Here is an 18645-nt window from a genome sequence, read left to right on the forward strand (position 1 = left end):
TCATATTTCATAATAAAATTTATCAGTAGGACTGTTGTAAGACAGTTGAAGAATTCATACATTTTCCAGCCCTAAAGAGCCAAACACAGTCACATACATTCAACATATTCCAAGATACTGCATAATAATGTGCAGGAAGATACTATTCCTTAAAACTTCAATGTAATTGTGAATAAAATACATTCATATTATTATATGAACAAAGACGCCATATTAAGAATTCTGTTGCGATTTTCTCTTAAAAGCAAACATAAGAATTACAGATTCTCCTATTTAAAAAGAGGACAATTTCAATTAGTCCATCATACAAGAAAAACATATTTGTAAAATGCCTACATGCTTCTCATATTCATAACATTTTAGTTATGTTTGCTTTAATTAAAGAAGGAAAATATTCATCACTTCCCAAATGAGAAACATTTCCTTAATTCGTAACATCTCCAGGATTGTTTTTAGTCTAAATTTCCATATAGAAATGTCTGGAATAGAAAATTTTCAATATCAGGATCTAAGGTTATAAAGTTTCAAATTCAAAAGAGCAGAGAATCAAAACATTAACAAATTACACTTGTACAAAAAATCAAAATTACAACTTAGATGTGCCTTAGTTAAATAACAATCATGTCACTTTAGAGTTAACAAATACAGGTAATCATTGAATTGTAACACATGCAGAGATTAAGAAATTTTCAAGTGTTCCTAAATGTCTATCATAAAAAAATGAATATTTTACAATACTATGATCTCTAGAGAAAGATACATAAAGGTTATGATCAAAGAAACTTCAGTAATGACAAAGTAAAACTTTTACCTTCATTTGCTTTTACATTCAGTGGCTTTTTTCTAAAATTACTAATAAGTTCAACCTCATTGAACTAATGAAAATAAAATTAGTTTTCTGGAAGAAACTAAAACTTTAAAAAAATAATGATACGAAAATAACATGAGAAGTTTCCTGATACAAATTATAATATGTAGATTCCCTTAACTCTGTATTTGGAAATTCAATGTCATATTTTATAAACTAGTCATATAAAATGATTCTAAAAGTATAAATCAGTTTTATATCAACCAGTTGACTCTGACAAGCCTCAATCTCACCACCTGTCACCAATAACATGCAATGGAAACCTGTGGTGCTGAAACAAACCCATTTCACCACCTGCCAAGGAGGCCAACTCCCGAGTGGAGAAGACTGGGGCTCTAAGACACAGGTAGCCAACTGCCACACAGTGGCAACGGAGCCCACCAATGGAAGGGGGCACACATTGTGTCCCCAACCCTGAAGGCTGCTCTGCCTGCCTCAATGCACCCAGTCCCTTGGATGGCGTAGAACGTCCAGAATTTCAGCTTCTTTGGAGTTCTCTGAGGGTGAATGCATGTACTCCCATCTATGCAGGTCCAAAACAGAAGCAAAAAATACAATAATAAAAAAAGTAAAATAAATGACACACTTACCTCTTTACTTAAGATAAGTACAAATAAAATTCTAAAAGAGTAAAAATATGTCTTATACTTCTTGGTCTCCACTGTGCCTAATACGCTTTTTACCCAGTCGGCTTTTTAAAAAATATTTGCTGCTAAAAAAAATAACGTTTCTTAATAATTCCTGAGCATACTTTGACTAATACTAATATCCCAGAGCCAAAAGACATTTCTACTATAAACCAGGGTTTTGTCAAGTATAGAACCTGAGATGATCTTTAGGCAAACTTTTTTTAGCTTAACACTTAATACATTTATTTTAATGTGCTACTATCTATTAATGGCAATAATATTGGATTGCCTTTTTAAACAAATTCTCTCTCAGAAAAAGTGAGAATATAAAATTAAAGTAAACAATACCCCGATAATATACAAATATGGTCAAAATGGTTAAGCTGCAGTGTGAAGTTTGGGAAGCACTAGTTTAGACCAGGGGTTGGCGAACTTTTCCTATAAGGGGTCACTAATAAATACCTTAGGCTTTGTGGGGCTATATACTCGTATGGTCTCTTGCATATTCTTTTTCGTTTTTAATAAATCCTTTAAAAATGTAAAATTCATTCTTAGCTCAAGGGCTGTACAAAGGCACACCACCAGTGGACTTGGATTTGTCCTATAGCCTTAAGTTTGCAGACTCCTAGTATAGACTCTAAGAAACTAAAAGTAACCTATTCTGTTAATGCTACTCAGCTGCACAAGGCAGTGATTTCCAATCTGCCCATATCTGCTGGTTGGAATGTGCATCATAATCAGGGGCCAGCAGCAATCAGGCAGACTACCAGGGGCCTTAAGAACTCATCTCTCCTTTTTATTCACATGTTGCCTCTAGAGTGGCAGGAACACCTAACAGTGATATGCATGAGCTTCTAGCCAAGGACCGGAGATCCCCAAAACGACAGTTAAGGAGAGAGCCAATGCCATTCTGAAGGCAGTGATAACCATAGAAGGTACTGATCTCGCATGACTAGATCTGGACAGTAGAATGATGCAAGGCAGACCATCCATGCCATCTAGTAGTCTATTTTTATTTGGACATTTAAACTCATGGAGAAAAGATGATTCTGGCTCTTGTAAAACAAGCAATGGTAATTTTTGTTTTTTATTAACTTTTATGGAAGCTCCCCACAGCAGAGAATGCCAAGTACCTGAAATGATCACTCATACTTTCAAACAAGCTTAATGGTTCATACTGCAGAGTAAGACATTTCCGCCCAAGTTCCATAATTTCTAATAAAATTAAGTTTAAAAAGCTGAGATGTTCAAATAAATTTGCTTTGCCCATAACTCTTCCTAGAAAACTACCAAGCTGGGATGGTCAATCTGCCCCCCTACGCCATCCCATGCCCCCACGCCATCATCTACCCTATCGTCTCACTCCCTCATTTCTTTCCCTGCTCTCACACACAGAGCTATATTATTCATCCTGCCACCCCTTAAAAACCCGATTTGATCTTCCTTAAGTATTTGACTGTGACTTTCTTATAAAATCAGCAAAGTCAAAACCCGTGAAGTCTTTAGGTAAAACATTTGTGGAGCTAACGCTCATGTTGAGAGGGGGTTAGGGGTGCAGGAATAAGTTCTTCTTACCGAGCAGTTAGAGGCAAAGACATCAAGATGCTTTCGATCCTGGATCCTGGAGTGAAGAGGCCAAACTTTGTACCCCGATCATACAGCAGGTTAAATTCTACATACCTGACATAAAGACATCATATAACATTAAGGACCAGCTGAGTAAAATATCTCTGAAGATTAGCCTGTAATGCATACTTAAAGGGGAGCTTCTTCCCACTCACAAACCCCTATCAGCTGGAACTGGCACAGGGAACATCAATCTACAGTCGGCTGAGTTTTCTCCATCTGGACGGGCATAAATAAAAGGGTATTCTATCCAATAAACAAAAGGATATAGATTCAGCCCCAACATAGAACAGTTATAAAAGAAGGCTGTTTTCTGATAAATAAACAGAACGAACACATAACTGAGACTTTTAAGGCACAATTACAAAAAATAAATGACACCCTTCATCAGGATAGCACGGCTCCTTCTGGCCCTCCCCCATAGTCTGAGATATTTCAAAGACTTCATTTCACTGCATTCAACTCATGCGTTCTAAGACAGGGTAAACCTCTTGTAATTAAACAGCCAAATGCAGATAACAGCAATCTATTCATGCTTCCAATACGTTCTAGATAGTCCCTTTTCTCGAAGTAGTTAATAGCATCAATAAGTGGTAACATAGTTCAGTCTTCCTGCAGATTAACGGCAATCTTAATAAAAGGAAGTGTTTGGGTTGCAGTGCTCAGTCTTATCTTCTGAGCATCACCCTATACTTGGTTTAGTGTATTCGCTTTCCATTAACTGCCACCGAATCAGATCTAACCTCTGTCTAGCTTAAAAATCTGTGATGCCTTTAATATCACGGGATCCTTTGGGAAAGGGGCTCTTCTCTCCAATCACACAAAGATTATTTCTACTACCCAAAAGAGTTCAGAATGATCCATAAATCTGAAAATTTCCATAAATAGTCCTCTTATCAGATCATTTCTCCACTCATTCAGAAACTACTCTCCTGGTGTAAACTGCCCTCAGATATCCTCGTTTATCCACCGGTTACTGTCTTTAATTACTCATAGAGCAAAATCTCTAGAATTCCAAAGTATTTCAAATTTTACAAAGCATCCTCTCTACGGACATTTGCTAAAGACTCTGAGAAAATTTAAGTAAATTATATCCCTGAATCCCTTTCTAGTCCTTACCATTTATTTATCACTGATTGAATTTTACACACTAACAACTATTTAACACCTTCTGATGCCTGTTTCAAAAGATACTTTAAAAATGAATCTTCTTAACTCCTCCTCAGTGAGACCACAGAAAAGAATTTCAGTCTCTCAGGCCCCTTTCCACCTCTGATAATACATTTCTGAAACCCAGTATTTAAGGAATGGCTGTGGTTCTCCAGTTTGTACTATTTTTCAAAGACCCGTGGAAGGATCTCCGTAAACGAGCTTTCTGTAGAATTCCTGTGCTGCTTTCCATTTTTGAGTGAACGATGCCCCTTTTCCTACATTCGCCTCTCTGACTCCCAGGTATCGCTTAGATCTGATCTTTCTGATTCTTTCCATGCTTCTATCCTCTGTGAGGTACCTGTAAACTATGGACCTTAACTGTTTCCTTCTATTTAACTGATGCCTAAATGTTATCCTGTTCCCTTGCCCAAATTACAACAAAACAACAAGTTAAAGATCTTTGGTTTCTTTTCTCCTATACAAACAGTCAAAGGCTGTAAGACTTGACCTGGAGTCCAAGGCCTGGGGAGAGAATAGTGGTACCGAGAACAAGAGAGTAAATGAGACTGCAAGTAAGAGACTGTAAAAAGGGAAGCATTCTGACCACTGCAAGGGAAACTCGTATTTGGGGCAGGAGGAGCATGTGAAGGAGGCAGACAGGGTTAGAGATGCAGGGTAGAAAGTGAAGACAGCGATAATAACCACAATGAAGAGCGGGGTTATCTTAAGCCCCAGAGTTTCCTGCCACCTTAAGGCCCAGAGATAAGTTAAGGGTGGGAGAGGAGGCTCTCCCTGAAGAATAATCACCCACCACACCACAGAAAATTAATCTAACATCCCACACTTCTACCAAAACACACCTGACGTTCAATGATATATACAACTGGAATTTCAAAATGTCTTGTCATTAAATAACGAAAAGAACAAAATACATTATTCCCATGTCCAAGAAGTTTTAAAGGCTTCACCCCTTTAGTATTCACAAAACCTGCCAGCTTTGCGTATGAAATCATGTGCAAAACTAGAACATCATATGTTCCATAGAGTTCTTTTTTGTTTTTTCCTTTTTTAATTATCCTCTTAAGCATACCTTCCCCACTAAATCATGAGCTTGTTTTCACAGGTCCACATTACGCTCACCTGTGTAGCTAGATTAGTGCCTAGTCACACAGGGCACACGTCAAGTGACAGAAGGAGAAGTACAGGTATATTTGAGAAACCATGGGAACAACAACAACAGACACAAAAAGTCCCAAAACAGATGCATTGTTTAAGAAATTTCTAAGGAGAAAAATTAATCAACTCTCATTTTCCCAAGTTTGTAAGGGGGGGACTAGATAACAGAGTCAGGAAGGATAAACACAAACACTTATCTTTAAACTTGGAATATTACTGATGTTGACCTTTTCGGGACACTAACCTTACCTCTGAAAGTACCCAAAGCTTCATATACCTGAGACAGAATTAACACAAATGAGAAAATCCATTTCATAGCCATGGACCAGTAGTCTACATTCAACTAAGATGGCAATGAGAAACTCACGTGAGCTAGAAGAGTAGATAATTTGGAGCTGATTCACAAGTATATCCAGCGTAAGGTGAGGGTAACCTTATGCTCACCCACCTGAGCTCATGAAGCTCAATGCACAGAGCGGGCTTACTCAGGTGAGTGTCATGGTAAGAAACCCAAATCTTCTTCAACCAATTCCTTCATGTATGGGAAAGATTGCAAGTTTTGAAGTCGTGATAACCTGGTTTCATACCTGGGATCTTTTATTTACCAGCTGTGTAATCCTGGGCAAGGAACTTACCTTTCTGAGAATAAGTTTTATCATTTATAAAATGGTAAAGATTACACCAATCTCACAGGTTTCTGGAGAAAATTGGATGCAAACTGCCTAATAAATTAGCTGGCACATAGTAAGGACTCCATAATTAGTAAATATTGTTAGTGTAAACAATTTCTAAAATGATTATTTCCATTACAACAACTTCCATGAAAGCTTAATGATGAATGAAAAAAGGTGTGATTCCAAATTTCCAAAGCAGCAAAAACATTAAATGATGCCCATTATCTTGGCATGAGACTGGAGGGTATTGCTACACGACTAAAAGAAATCAGCTGAATTAAATTCACCAAGTACTTACTACATGCCTACTAAGAATCTGATGTATGGACAAAGGAAATAAACTTTGCTCTTTCCAAAACACTATTTTACACAGTTTTTTAAATTCATTTAATGGTCATCTAAGTATGAAAAGAAATTAGAGTGAGTATTAACACAACTCTGACAAAGTATCTGCCCAAGACAACTCGCCAGCCACTGTTACTACAGCTGCTTTACCTTCCACCCAGTTACTCAGCAACACGGGTTATTCTCGGGTCCCCACTCACCGTCCTCTCCGCAGCTGCTGCCACAGCTTCTCCTGGGGGGTGAATGAGTCATCACAGTGCTTTTTCACAAGGGGAATATAAGAAGGAACAATGGCCTGGGCACAGCTCTGCACAAAGTGGAACACCTCCTCCTTGGATGGAGAGTCAAGGTCATCAAAAAAGATGCCTCCGATGCCCCTCCGCTCCCCTCGATGGGCTATAAAAAAGTAATCATCACACCTGGAAAACAGAGCAAGGCCACGTCAGGGGTCAAAGGCAGGGGCGGAAGGCATAAAAAGTAATGCAGGCGTTTCAGCTTAGAGCACTATCCTGACTATACCGGCCGCACGGTGTCCTTACTTTTTGTCCAACTATGGAAAAAACACTAGGGCTTTAGCCAGATTGCCTACAGTTAGTACCACGGGAGAAATGCTCTTACTCTTATCTGCAAAGCAAGTAGGCAATTGAACGCATGTCTATCTAGAGGATATGGCTCGCTAAGACCTTTAGGGAAAAGAGAAACGAACAGCCTAGTATTAATACTGAAACAAGTGACGCTGCTGCCCTCGGAAGCGCTGCTGCTTTTGAAGAGGCAGGACAGAAATCCTCGAGCAACCATGACACCCACCAGGCCCATGACTGGGCGCCAACTCCTGAGCTCTCAATCAGTTCTTTATTCACCAAAAGAAGGTACAGTAAATCATCTCTAAGGCCTCTTTTAGCAATAAAATTTGATGACTCTATAGCACGCACGACGGAGAGAAGGGCTGGTGGAAGGAAACGTTCAGAGGATAAGAGCCTTCCGACATATTAAAGGTTACCCTTGTGAGCCAGCACACGAAACTATCAGTCTGTTCTTGAGTCTTTCTCCTTTGGTGCCTCCTGGAACACCTTTCCTAAGAAGTCATTTCCTAAATGTAGACTAGTCTACATTGTGGAAATGGTTCTTTTGCTGATCTCTATAAAATAAGTGTCTCTGGATAGAAAAACCTGTACAAACAAAAACTAACAGCTTTTTTAAAGCTTCTTCAAAAGAGCTTAAACAAAAGAAGGCAGCAGACGCAAGTTCCCAGAACTGTGGTATTGGTATAATTCACTTCAAATGTGACATGTTGGCTTTCCTTCACATGCACATTGTACTAACGTAAAGTACACCCTGAGCAAGGTTGTGAAGTCAGCTTTCACCAAGTCATTAGCTCAAAATCTCTCTTCATAAAATTGTGAAATTAAGAAATTTGCTAAATACTTATACTAAAACCATTTTAACTAGCCTGCATCGTAGATTTTATTAACTAATGTTACCCAGATAGGATCATCTTAGTAACAGCAAAAAGAAGGAAACCAACAAAAGGCAACATCTACCTTACTAGTCCTCCTGGAAGGATGCTGATTTGTGAGAGAGAAAAACAAAAACCCTTTATCTTACATCTATGCACCCAGTGGCGGTCAGTTTTCAGTGGTAGTGTAAATCAAAAGGCGAATATTCAAATGTCTTATCTTTTCTAAGATTTTAAAGCTGTACTCCATGCTTACATAAAAATATTGCTTCCATAATTACTAGCTCTAAAAGTAAAGAAAAATAAATAAAAACCCCAAACCCTTTCTGTTTGCCTTTTTCAAGAATGCCAATTAGCTCTAAGGAGTTTGAGTACTTTACTCTTTATTCCAAACAATTTATGCGTTGACTCCATTTCACATCTACCAAATATCCTAGGTCTCTTTACAGCTCTTGTTTATTTGTCTTTTCTTTACCATTGGAGTTTCTTTCACAGTTTCCAATTTCAGCTTTCTCCTTGTCCAAAATCTCCGGTACATTTTCATCGCTTCCTGATATTATAGTTCTCGAACCTTTCCTATGCCCTCACACACAGCAACAAAGAGACAATCATTCTTAAGTGGGATAAGAATTTAATATCTTACCCTAGGATAAAAAAAAGTCTCAGGTTCTCAGCAGAGTTCACCTTAAAGTTTATATTCTAAATCATTTGGAATCAAAAAAGATGCTGCTACCCAATTTTTATTACATTCAAATATTCCTAAGTAAACAAATTATGAAGACCACTTAAAACCACTCTGGTGGGCAAAGAAAACAGTTCAACCTTCATAAGACGAAACGTATGTAGTGGCATAGTAGTTGCCTTAGGGATCTACAGAAAGAATGGAATATACTTAAGGGGATCATGATACATTCAGTATCTTTACGTACCATTTTTTGAATTTGGGGTAGAAATCTGGAGCATGCCGGTCACAAGCCTCCTTTAGAGTTCTGTGAAAATGGACGGCATCCTCTTGGTTCAAGTACGTTGGAGTAAGGTCACATCCACCACCAAACCACCACTGCTTATTACCTACCAAATCAAGACATGTGAATCTGATGTGAACTCTGGACTTTCAGATGGAGCACACTACTCACTGTATTAGCAAACTTAATTTATCCGCTTACTTTATTAAGCCTGAAGTGGGTGAGTCAAAAAACATTCGATTAAATTTAGCTCTGAATGGCCAGTAAGGCCTGGGGAGGAAAGAAGAGACAAAAGCAGAAATAAACGGAAGTAGGAAATTAAAGAGAGTAGAACCAGGGAGGGAAATTATATGCATGGTAGTGAATTATCAAAACACCAAACAGGTGGACCAGGCAGTGAATTTCAACTCTGACTGAATATTAGAATCACACAAGGAGCTTAAAATGCCTCCGCTAGGCCATAATTAAAGAACAAAAACAAAAACAAAAAACAGGCAAATCTCTGGCCCAAGCATCTCTATATAATAGTTTATTAAAAACAAAAGAAAACAAAAACCTAGGAGATCCTGATGTTCCCTGCATTAAGAGCAATTGCCATCCCCTTGCCTTTCTCCCAGAAAGGATAAAAACACTTGCTGAGGGAGACAACTTACCACTTGAGAATAACTATTTCATGTACTCAGTTAGGTCTATGGGTTACCCATACCAGTGACCAACTTTTAAACATTAAAACGTTGAGCCCAACTAAGTGGCTTCAAAACAAAAAGTTAAATACATTGACTGTAATACTATCCCCTGCAGAGACACCAGCAGGAGTAGCGTGGCAGTGCAGAGATGCTCTGAGAGCTGCCCAAGCTTATGGAAGACCTAGGCTGGACTGCATGTGCATAAGGCATGATCAACTGCACCCCATCTTAAACCTACTGATAAGGCATGATGATCAGCAAGGCTATGCAGGTGGGAGATATTTTCAAAAAGCAAGTTCTCAATTTCAACTTAACCTCGCACATGAGGTTTTCCTTTGGATGTAATGAGTTTGTATTTGCAAAGAACCCTGTGGGCACTTTAAGTTTGGGTTCATTAAATCCTTCCTTTGTGTTGGAGGAAATATGGGGAGGTCAGAATCCAGCCAATACCACTTCCCTTTTCATGTCCAGTGCATAATCCATTGTACCTGCCAAGGAATAAACTTTCATATGCCTCTTGAAAAAAACCTAGGTAAGACTGTATTCGTTCTTTTTCAATACACATTTTGCACAGTAACTTTCCACAGCTCAGAGACCCTTACCATCAGCTTCTTCTACTTCAAAGTATCTGTAGTTGAAATGCATAGTAGGAGCATGAGGATTCTTGGGGTGGATAACGGAGCTCACGCCCATAGCAGAAAACGGCAATTTACCTGGAAAGTAAAACACATAGTAAGCGGCAGTCAGTCACCTGGCTTGATACAAACTAACTCCAACATGGATTCTGGATCAATTTTCAAAAACCACTTTTTAATTTGCCTCTTAGAACAATAAATTTTAAAAGTATTTATGAACATGCTTATCTGGCATATGCACACAAATGGCTTTTTATAGAAGTAATATTTATTTCACACACAAAAACTTGGGGTGATGGGGGAGGTTTGCCAGGACTCTTAAAGGCTGTTGAGACTGATTTACCATCTTTAGCCTTCAGATTTTTTCCTCTGCTTTTCATCTGCTTTGCTGCTTCCTCCGAAAGATTTCCGTGAACGACAGAAACGCTCACCCCGGCCTTTTCAAAAACATGCCCATCTTGAAGTACACAGCTAATGCCACCACCTCCTGTTGATAGAAACGTAAAATGAGGAGAGAATGTAAAATTGGAAACTGTGCAAAATTGAAAACAACCCTAGCATAAAGGTGGTGGGATTAGGAGTTATTTTCCTCCTCTATTTTTCTAAATCTTCCATAATATCAGCATATTTATATTTGTAAGTAAAATACAATTAGACAACTAGCTTAGCTTTATGACATTTACTACTCATCATAGGCAAATATCTCCCCATGTCACCAAACTGAGTAGCTCTCCTACATTTTTATGCCGTCATCTAAAATAAATCTCTGGAATATTTTCCCTTTAAATACTACTGTGGAGGATGGCAGCCACTGGCTATGATATATGAGAGAAAGTTAAGGCTAAAAACAGGAATGGGTATATTTGAAGTGTTCCACTGATACAGAATTTAAGAGCTCCCTGTTGTTTCAATTGTTTTTTTTTCAGTGTGCTGTTTGCCTTTATAATTTTGTTTACAGACAATTAAAAAACAGGAGGTATTCCATCACTTAAGGGATTCAGAATCTTAAACTGAGTGAGACACACATTAACATTTAGGTATATGAGCTTCACTACGTTATTAGTAGCTGGTCTGTTTGTTTTTTAAGACACTAGAGTTACAGAAACAGCAACTGCAACATAAAGGCTCATGTTGGCTTGTTTCATCTCTAAGAATTTTTAGAGCTAGATGGGACATAAGATGATCCAGTACAACTCTTGGATATTTCAAATGAGAAAACTGAGGCTCTGAAAGGCGAACGCCTTCTCCAAGCACACACAGCTGGCATGTGGCCCAAACAATCTGTCTCAGTGCTTTCTATGCATCAGACAATATTTTAAACACACCAGATATATTTATCTCATTTAATTCTTATAATACTCTCATATATTATTTCTAATCTCATTTCATAGATGAGGAAACAGAGGAACAAAAACAGTTAAGTAACTTCTGAAGGTCACTCAGCTAGCTAGTCTAGTACTTGAGGTTGTGTCCGGGTACAATGGTCTTTACTTAAAAACATTACAAGATGGAAAACACCATGAAAACCAGATTTAACTTCACTTAGTATATATGTGGCAGTATCACAGCCCCAAATCAACTGAGGAGAAGTTGCTGTAGTATTCCCAGCTAGGAAAAATGAGAAATCCTTCAAGTTTATGACCAAGATGTGAGGTTTCACTGTACAGATAATAACATGGTCATGAATAAGAACTGGGTTGTAATACTGACATATTTGCCATTGGAAGGAAAGATTTTCCTGGCAGGAAATTTGACGGGTGCACTTGGTCAAAGTACTGACAAGCCAATCAAATATTTCTTGTTTAACTTGGAAAAACGACAGAATGAGAACCTCAGCTGGAGGAACCTGGTTGACACTTTAGGAAAGGGGAGCCGAGCTTCTCTTTCCATCTCCAAAGGAGGAGAAGGTGTAAACGTACCTAGAAAAGCAGATGAACCGTGGGGGAAAGTCTATGGTTAATTACCAATCTGGACATCCACGCTTGATGGCTAAAACAACCCTAAAATTTCTACAAAAAATACCATCATAAAATTGCGAAGATTTTGAATTGTCCAGTACTATAGAGTGACAGCAGATCAGGTTCCACACTTGCAAGAAGAGGGCTGACGACCCTTTCAGTGTCAATCTATTTAACCGTGTCCCTTGTAATCTAGCAGGTACCCCTCCCTGTCTTAACCCCATCCTAATCCTGAGTCATTTTCCGCCTGCCACCGAAAGCCCGACCTCTTTTCCCTATCTTCACCTCCCCGCTACGGGCCGACCTCCTCACCTTCCTTTCTTTCCCACCGGTCCACAGAGAAGCGGGCACCCCCATCCACCTGCGCCAGCGCCTGGCACACCTGGGCCTGGGTCTCCAGGATCAGTAGCTCCATCTTAGTCCTCATGTCGCTCGGCCTCCTCCGCAGCTCGCGCAGGTCGGTCACAGGCGAGGCCATGAAGCAGCTGCAGCGGCGGGCCAGCTCGTCCTCCTCCTCCGGCCTCCCCGGCGAGGGGCTCCGCGCCCCCGAGCTCTTGGGCACCATCTCCGCCCGCTCTACGTGCCCGAAGGCGGCGGCCGCCAGCCCCGCGAGCCCCGCCAGCGCCGCGGCCAGCCCGGTCCCCAGCCGGGGCCCGCCTCCCGCCGACGCGCTGTGCCCCAGCCCGCGGCTCTGCTCCGTGCCAGCCGTGCCAGGCGGCCGGCAGATGCGTCCAGCCACACAGCGACGGGACCAAAAGCGCAGCTCTCCGCAGCCGCTCCGTGCCGCGCGCCAGCAGGGGCTCGCGCTCAGCCGGCCCAGGTGCAATGCCATGTTCCCGCGCTGTCACCTCCCGGAGACCGGCGCTGGAGCCCCCTGGGAGTCCCGGGCCCGCGTGCCCTGCAGGACGGGGAACCTTCGGCGAAGAAGAGCTGCTACCGGCTCCGGGGAGGCGGGCCGCAGGCGGGGGATTCTGGGAGCTGTAGTCCCGGCTCCTACCTCCGCCTGCAAAAGTGCGCCGGGGAGATAAAGAATCGGTCGTCCACAGAAGGGTGAGTCCGATGGGAAGAGAGCTGGGGCGCGGAGGGTGCGAGATCGCAGTGCAAGCGAAGGTAGAGATAAGAGGCTTTCTTGCCACACACAACCTCTGGTCTGCTGTTCAATCAACCACAGGGAGAAGGCAAAGTAGGGCTCGATGCTGAGGGCTGACGCGGGCAGAAATATGGCCAGAGACCCCCGGCCGACTAACATTTGCAAACAAGGTTGCAAATCCTTGCTCTTGTTATCTATAAAAAGCCGGTTCGTCCCTGCTTCTATTCCCCTCGAGCTTGTAGTACTGGTCGGGGCGGAGCCTGGGAAATTCCTTACCTAAAGGGCTCTTAAGAAATCCTAAAGGCAAAAGACTTTCTTGGATCAACTTTATATCACAGTTCTAGCATTAAAATCTTCCCAGGCCTTGCGCCTACAGTTCCCACTTGATTATTTTAAATATAGGAAAAGCAAAGTGACTCATGACTTGACCAGCATAAAACTCATGACTTGTGTTTGAGTGATCAAGGAATAAGAGATTTAAAAATACTTATCCTACAGTGGTAGGGGGCTGCCAACTATTTCTCAGGTTTAGTACTTCCAATAACTCCTGCAAACTAGGCAGGACAAACATTCACACTCCTTCTTCCCCCACCCACAAACACACACACTTTTAAAAAAATGAGGAAAGAAGCTAACATAGATTTGTTTGATGGACAGATTTTTGTTTGTTTGTTTGTTCCTGTAACCATACCACAGTTTCATGTTGTCTGGACATAAAAGTGTAAGAATGATTGTCAGGGCCTATTCTGTTCCTTAAGTCTCCAGGACGATTTTAGTTTCTAGTAGTAGATCATGTAATCCACTGGTGGTGGTTTCTACAAGTTTTTCCTTAGTGTCTAGGTGCAGTGGTGCAATTCCCATGGCTATGGGCAGACAGGTTGTTCAAGGCAGTGTAGTTTAACCATCCACAACTGCATCTGGCAGCTTTCATACAGGAATGTGATGTTGACTGGGTGGGCATGCTTGACTCCTTAACAAGTTCAATGAAAGGTAAAGGCTTGGGTTAAGAAGTGGATAAACTACTTTTGGGGGAAGCTTTTAGCTGTAGCTTGCTGGGAGGCTGAATTGGGGGAGGAAAGGAAAGATAAGAACTATCACTCTAGAAGGGTTGTTTGCTTCTTCTAGATGCCTGTGGTAGGGTTTTACGGCCTGGGGGTGACAAATGAATGTCATTAATGAAAAGAAACCTCTCTGGTCCATTTTTCTTTAAGAACCCCCTTCATTGTTGTTCTGATTCTGAGAATACCCATAAAGTCAGTAAAAAATAAGCAGGCATAGGCCATTTTGAACATTTGCCCAGTCAAATAGGCTGGTCTTGAACCAATTGTGTACTGGTTTCCGGGTTTTCTTCCCTCTTCATCCTTAGCCTCTCTATGCAAAGGGTCTCTCTCATTTCCTCCTCTGACTTCCAGCAACCTCCCTACCTTCATCTTATAATGCTATGCTCAGAAAAAGCCTTAACAGCCTGGTTAGTATGAGTTTACATCACACTTCCTGGGCTTTCACATTGTCTCCACGAAGATATTTATAATTAAGCCTTATTTGTCAGTGTGAAGTAAAAGGCATCCTCTATTCAAGCAATTTCAAGCATCAGAAAGCTAGCTGGGACAAATAATGTTACAATAAGTTATAAACCACAAGGTGTAAGGTAGGGGTTCTTATCCTTTTTGGAACCCAGTTTCTTGCACTGCTTTATGTTTTCCAGTTGTCCTTTTGCCTAGATACAGGAGCTTTCTGGCCACGTAAAAAGCTGCTTCCACTCATATCATGGAGAATTCATTTCATCTGGTCAACTAGAATACTCTTTTGGAAAATACACATTTAAAACCTTTTAACTTAAACCCATACCAACATCTTTCTAAACTTGGGAGTCAAGAATCGGTGCCCTTTGTTCCCTGTATCTATCTAGAGTGAACTTTTCTCCCGTGTCTAAGGACCAAGACCTGCTTCTGGAAGTGATAATGTTGAATGAATACAGAGGGAGGGAAAAGCACATTTGAGATACTCTCTCTCTCACCGCACACATTGAACTTGGGATGCTGGTGGGCTGTATAAATTGAAATGTGGGTCCAGAGAGGGGTGAGGGCTGAAGGGGTAGATGTGTGAGATACCCAAAACTGGAATAATGAAAAGTTCAACAAAGAACTTTTAGAACAAAGGGATAAAAGACTCAAAGTCATAAGAGTGCACCAGAAACATTTAGGAATAAGGGAAACAAGAAGTCTTAGGACTTTGGTGTTATGTCACAGAAAGCATGGGGTGAGGGCACCAAGGAGAACAGTGTGATCAGTAGACAGAAAGCTGCACTCTCCCATCAGAGACCTACGTGCTGACTACTGGACACTATTAGGAAGTCCCTGGCTGCCTTTGAGACAAGAGTTTCAGAAAACTAGATGAGGTGGCAGCTAAATTGAAAGAATACATAGACCGACAGTAACTTAGGGTGGGCAGTTATAAGATTGATCTTTTGTTTGAGGTGGAAGACTTGAGCATGTTTTTATTTGTTTGTTTGTTTGGCTGAAAGGAGTGAGACACAGAGAAAATAAAAAGGCAAGAATATGCACCACTCGCAGACCCCATGGCCAGACCCAAGATTTGTTTCTTTACTCTTTTTCCCAAATTGAACCATTCAGCCTCCATTTAGAGAGCACACAGGTCAAGGGAAATGGGTTGAGGATTGGAGCAAAGGATTAGATACCTTTGGTCCTAATATATGTATGTACTTCAATGGCCCTGGCTTTCTTGCTCCAAATACTTGCTCCCATCCTTACCCTCATCCTAACCAGCAACCAGGCAGCCTTAATGTCCTAGCCTCGACTATAACTGAAGGGTTATGAGAACTTTGTGGGTAACTATTCTTGGTCAAACTGAGTCCTGGATCATTCATTCTTTCTATAGACATTTATTTAGCATTTTCTATGTGCTGTGTTCAAAACAAGCCCATCATAGATGGAACCATTATGCTCTCATATGATGGTATTATCACTCTCATATGATGGATCTGGAAACTGAAGCTTACACTAGGTATAGGTGTAGACCAAAGATAGGCCTTGTTTCTAATATTTTCTTAAGATTAGTTCACTATTTTCATCTGACTCAGGGTCATTGTCTACTAAAACAATGAAACCAATATTTTCTGAACACCTATACCTTAGTAGGAACTTCAGGGTACTTAAAGGAGTTACCACCCTTCTCCCACCCTCCTAGAAATAGAGATTCCATTTGAGCCACCAGATAATCTCTTCAAATGAAATATTATACAGGCAGTCCCACTTTGTGTGATACTTAGGGACCATAAAAATGACCATGCAAACTGAAATCAGACAAATCAATCTGCATAATCAATGTGAAAAAAAATATATGATTGTTCTGTAAAAATTCTATCATTTCATTAACTAGCATTCTTGAAATAGCTGGTACTTATTTTCTTGTTTATTTTCTGTGAATAAATGACTGCTTAGAGGACAACATTAAAAATGTCCAAATACGTGAAGTGGTTTGTGGCAGAGAGAGCTGGTTGTCCATTAAAAATCCATTTTCCCTCTTTTCTTTTATTATTGTACTCCAAGTTTTAGTTGGCATATTGTTGCTTCACTGAAGAGTACATTCCCATCCTCCCTTGAAGCTTATAGCCAAATTTTGGCCAGTGGAATGCCACTTCTGGGTTTGTCCTTCAAACTAATGGATGTGCTCTTTTCTGGCCTTTTCTCCACTGGGTGGGAAACAAATGTGACAGAAGGAAGTGGAACAGCCACTTTGAGCACAAATAGCATCTGTGTATTCAGTGTACGTATATGTTAGAGCTTCACTGTACAGACTATTATCTTTGGGCAGTTGTGTCAGAGAAAATACAGTGTCATCTTGTTTTATCTACTACTGTGGTCTTTTTGTTACAGGCACTTAACTCTAACCTAAGAAATATATGGATGGTTTCTGTTTGGGAATAAACAATAGCCTAACATAGTACTACAGGGGATTTATACACATCACACTAAATAGTTAATAGATTCTCCTCCATTGCAACTTGAATTTAAAGAGGACAAGAGAAAAACAGAAGGCCAAAACCTAATGCCCTTCTGAGATAATAAATTGAGTAGGACCTACTAAAGACAATGAATGACGTACTGACGCCACCACAGACAGGACGAGTAAAGTCTGTCTCGGCACAAAGTGGATCTGGTGTTTCTCATTTAGCAGGTATTGTACCCTAAGGATATGAGCCTCCATGCCTCACAACCAGACTTGGTAGGATGGAGACTTCTAATATTCAAATGGAATTTTCAGGAGCTGCTGAGGTGTAAAGAGAGAGATAGTTATCTGGCAATGTTTATATAGTGTTTCTTGTGACAAAAATAAATTTAAGGTAGCATTAATCAGTGAAGTCATTGGCATGGAAATATTTATCTTGATACACCCTTAAAATTTGTACAGCATGAAATTGGACTCTTTTTTAAGGAACAGATATATAAATAAAAGATCTGATTCATCGACACCAACAAATGTGTGACACTCATGTGTACACTAGAGGGCACTCACCTTCTATTTTCTATTTCAACACACTCTACAGTACTGGTTTTCAAACCCGCATGTAGAATTGCACTGGGATCTTGCTTAATATATATATATATATATATATATATATATATATATATATATATATATATATGTATACATATATATGTATATATGTACCGTTGGGCTCTAGGGGCCTGTGAATCTGCATTTTTAATGAGAGGCTACGGGTATATGGGAGCATGATTAAGAGGATAGTTTGTGGAGCCTGACTGCCAGGGTTTGAAACCTGGCTTTGCCATTTGTGAACCTTGGACTATTATTTAAACTTTCTGTACCTTGGTTTCCTCACCCAACAGATTAAGTTAGAAATAGCTCCTGCCTCTTAGGGTTGTTGTAATGATTAAACAAGTTAACTTAGAACACACTACTGTCTGGCAATAAATATTCACTCTGTTATTACAAGTATTATTTATAATAAAGACACTCATTGATTTTGTGGCAGGGAGACTTGAGAAACACAGGACTATTTTTAAAAGAAAAAAGAAGGTCCTTGCACAGTACTCTACCCAGCCAGGCTAAGATTTCAGGTTCCGAACCTCAGCTAGAGTAGCGATGGAATGGCAGGCCCCAAAGGTGCAGGGTGCAGGACGGAGCAAGATGAGGCTGATCGTTGTGTGTTCTGCCAAAGATCGTGTACTTTATTCGGAAGTCCGTGGAACTCCATCAAAGGCACTGAGACAGAAGATGGCATGCTCAGATTTACACTTGAGATAGATCCCTCTGTAAGCGGGGTGGGGGGGTGGAATATGAGGGCTGAGGCTAGAAGCAGATGGATGGGGGAGCTCAGGTAGATACAATGCCGCTCCTTTT

General features: G+C 40.5%; 2 protein-coding genes across 2 annotated transcripts in view; one reads left to right on the forward strand and one right to left on the reverse strand.

The window, feature by feature from the left end:
- On the reverse strand, positions 1-13114 carry CPOX (coproporphyrinogen oxidase). Its single transcript, XM_081066379.1, has 7 exons — positions 12483-13114; positions 10556-10699; positions 10180-10290; positions 8856-8997; positions 6671-6889; positions 3073-3177; positions 1-1391 (listed from the first exon to the last, which is right to left on the reverse strand). The coding sequence occupies exons 1-7, from the start codon at positions 13000-13002 to the stop codon at positions 1304-1306; spliced, it is 1329 nt and encodes a 442-aa protein (XP_080922505.1). The 5' UTR covers positions 13003-13114; the 3' UTR covers positions 1-1303.
- Positions 13001-18645, forward strand: part of LOC308509979 (soma ferritin-like) — a gene marked incomplete at both ends in the record, with an annotated part of 19811 nt that continues 14166 nt past the window's right edge. Inside the window, 2 exons of the mRNA XM_081078695.1 lie at positions 13001-13124; positions 13183-13220. Of these exons, the coding sequence (XP_080934821.1) occupies positions 13001-13124; positions 13183-13220 (162 nt within the window). The remainder of the gene's footprint in view (positions 13125-13182; positions 13221-18645) is intronic.

Source organism: Rhinolophus hipposideros, assembly GCF_964194185.1.
Source record: "Rhinolophus hipposideros genome assembly, chromosome: 2".
NCBI lineage: Eukaryota > Metazoa > Chordata > Mammalia > Chiroptera > Rhinolophidae > Rhinolophus > Rhinolophus hipposideros.

Bases quoted from the DNA above. Each gene is read 5' to 3' on its own strand.
- CPOX (XM_081066379.1), bottom strand. From the start codon at position 13,002: ATGGCATTGCACCTGGGCCGGCTGAGCGCGAGCCCCTGCTGGCGCGCG. The intron at 8,998-10,179 runs GTAAGGGTCTCT...TTGATTTGGTAG, and splicing joins TGAAGTAGAAGAAGCTGATG to GTAATAAGCAGTGGTGGTTT. The intron at 3,178-6,670 runs GTGAGTGGGGAC...TCTTTATGTCAG, and splicing joins CAGCAGCTGCGGAGAGGACG to GTATGTAGAATTTAACCTGC.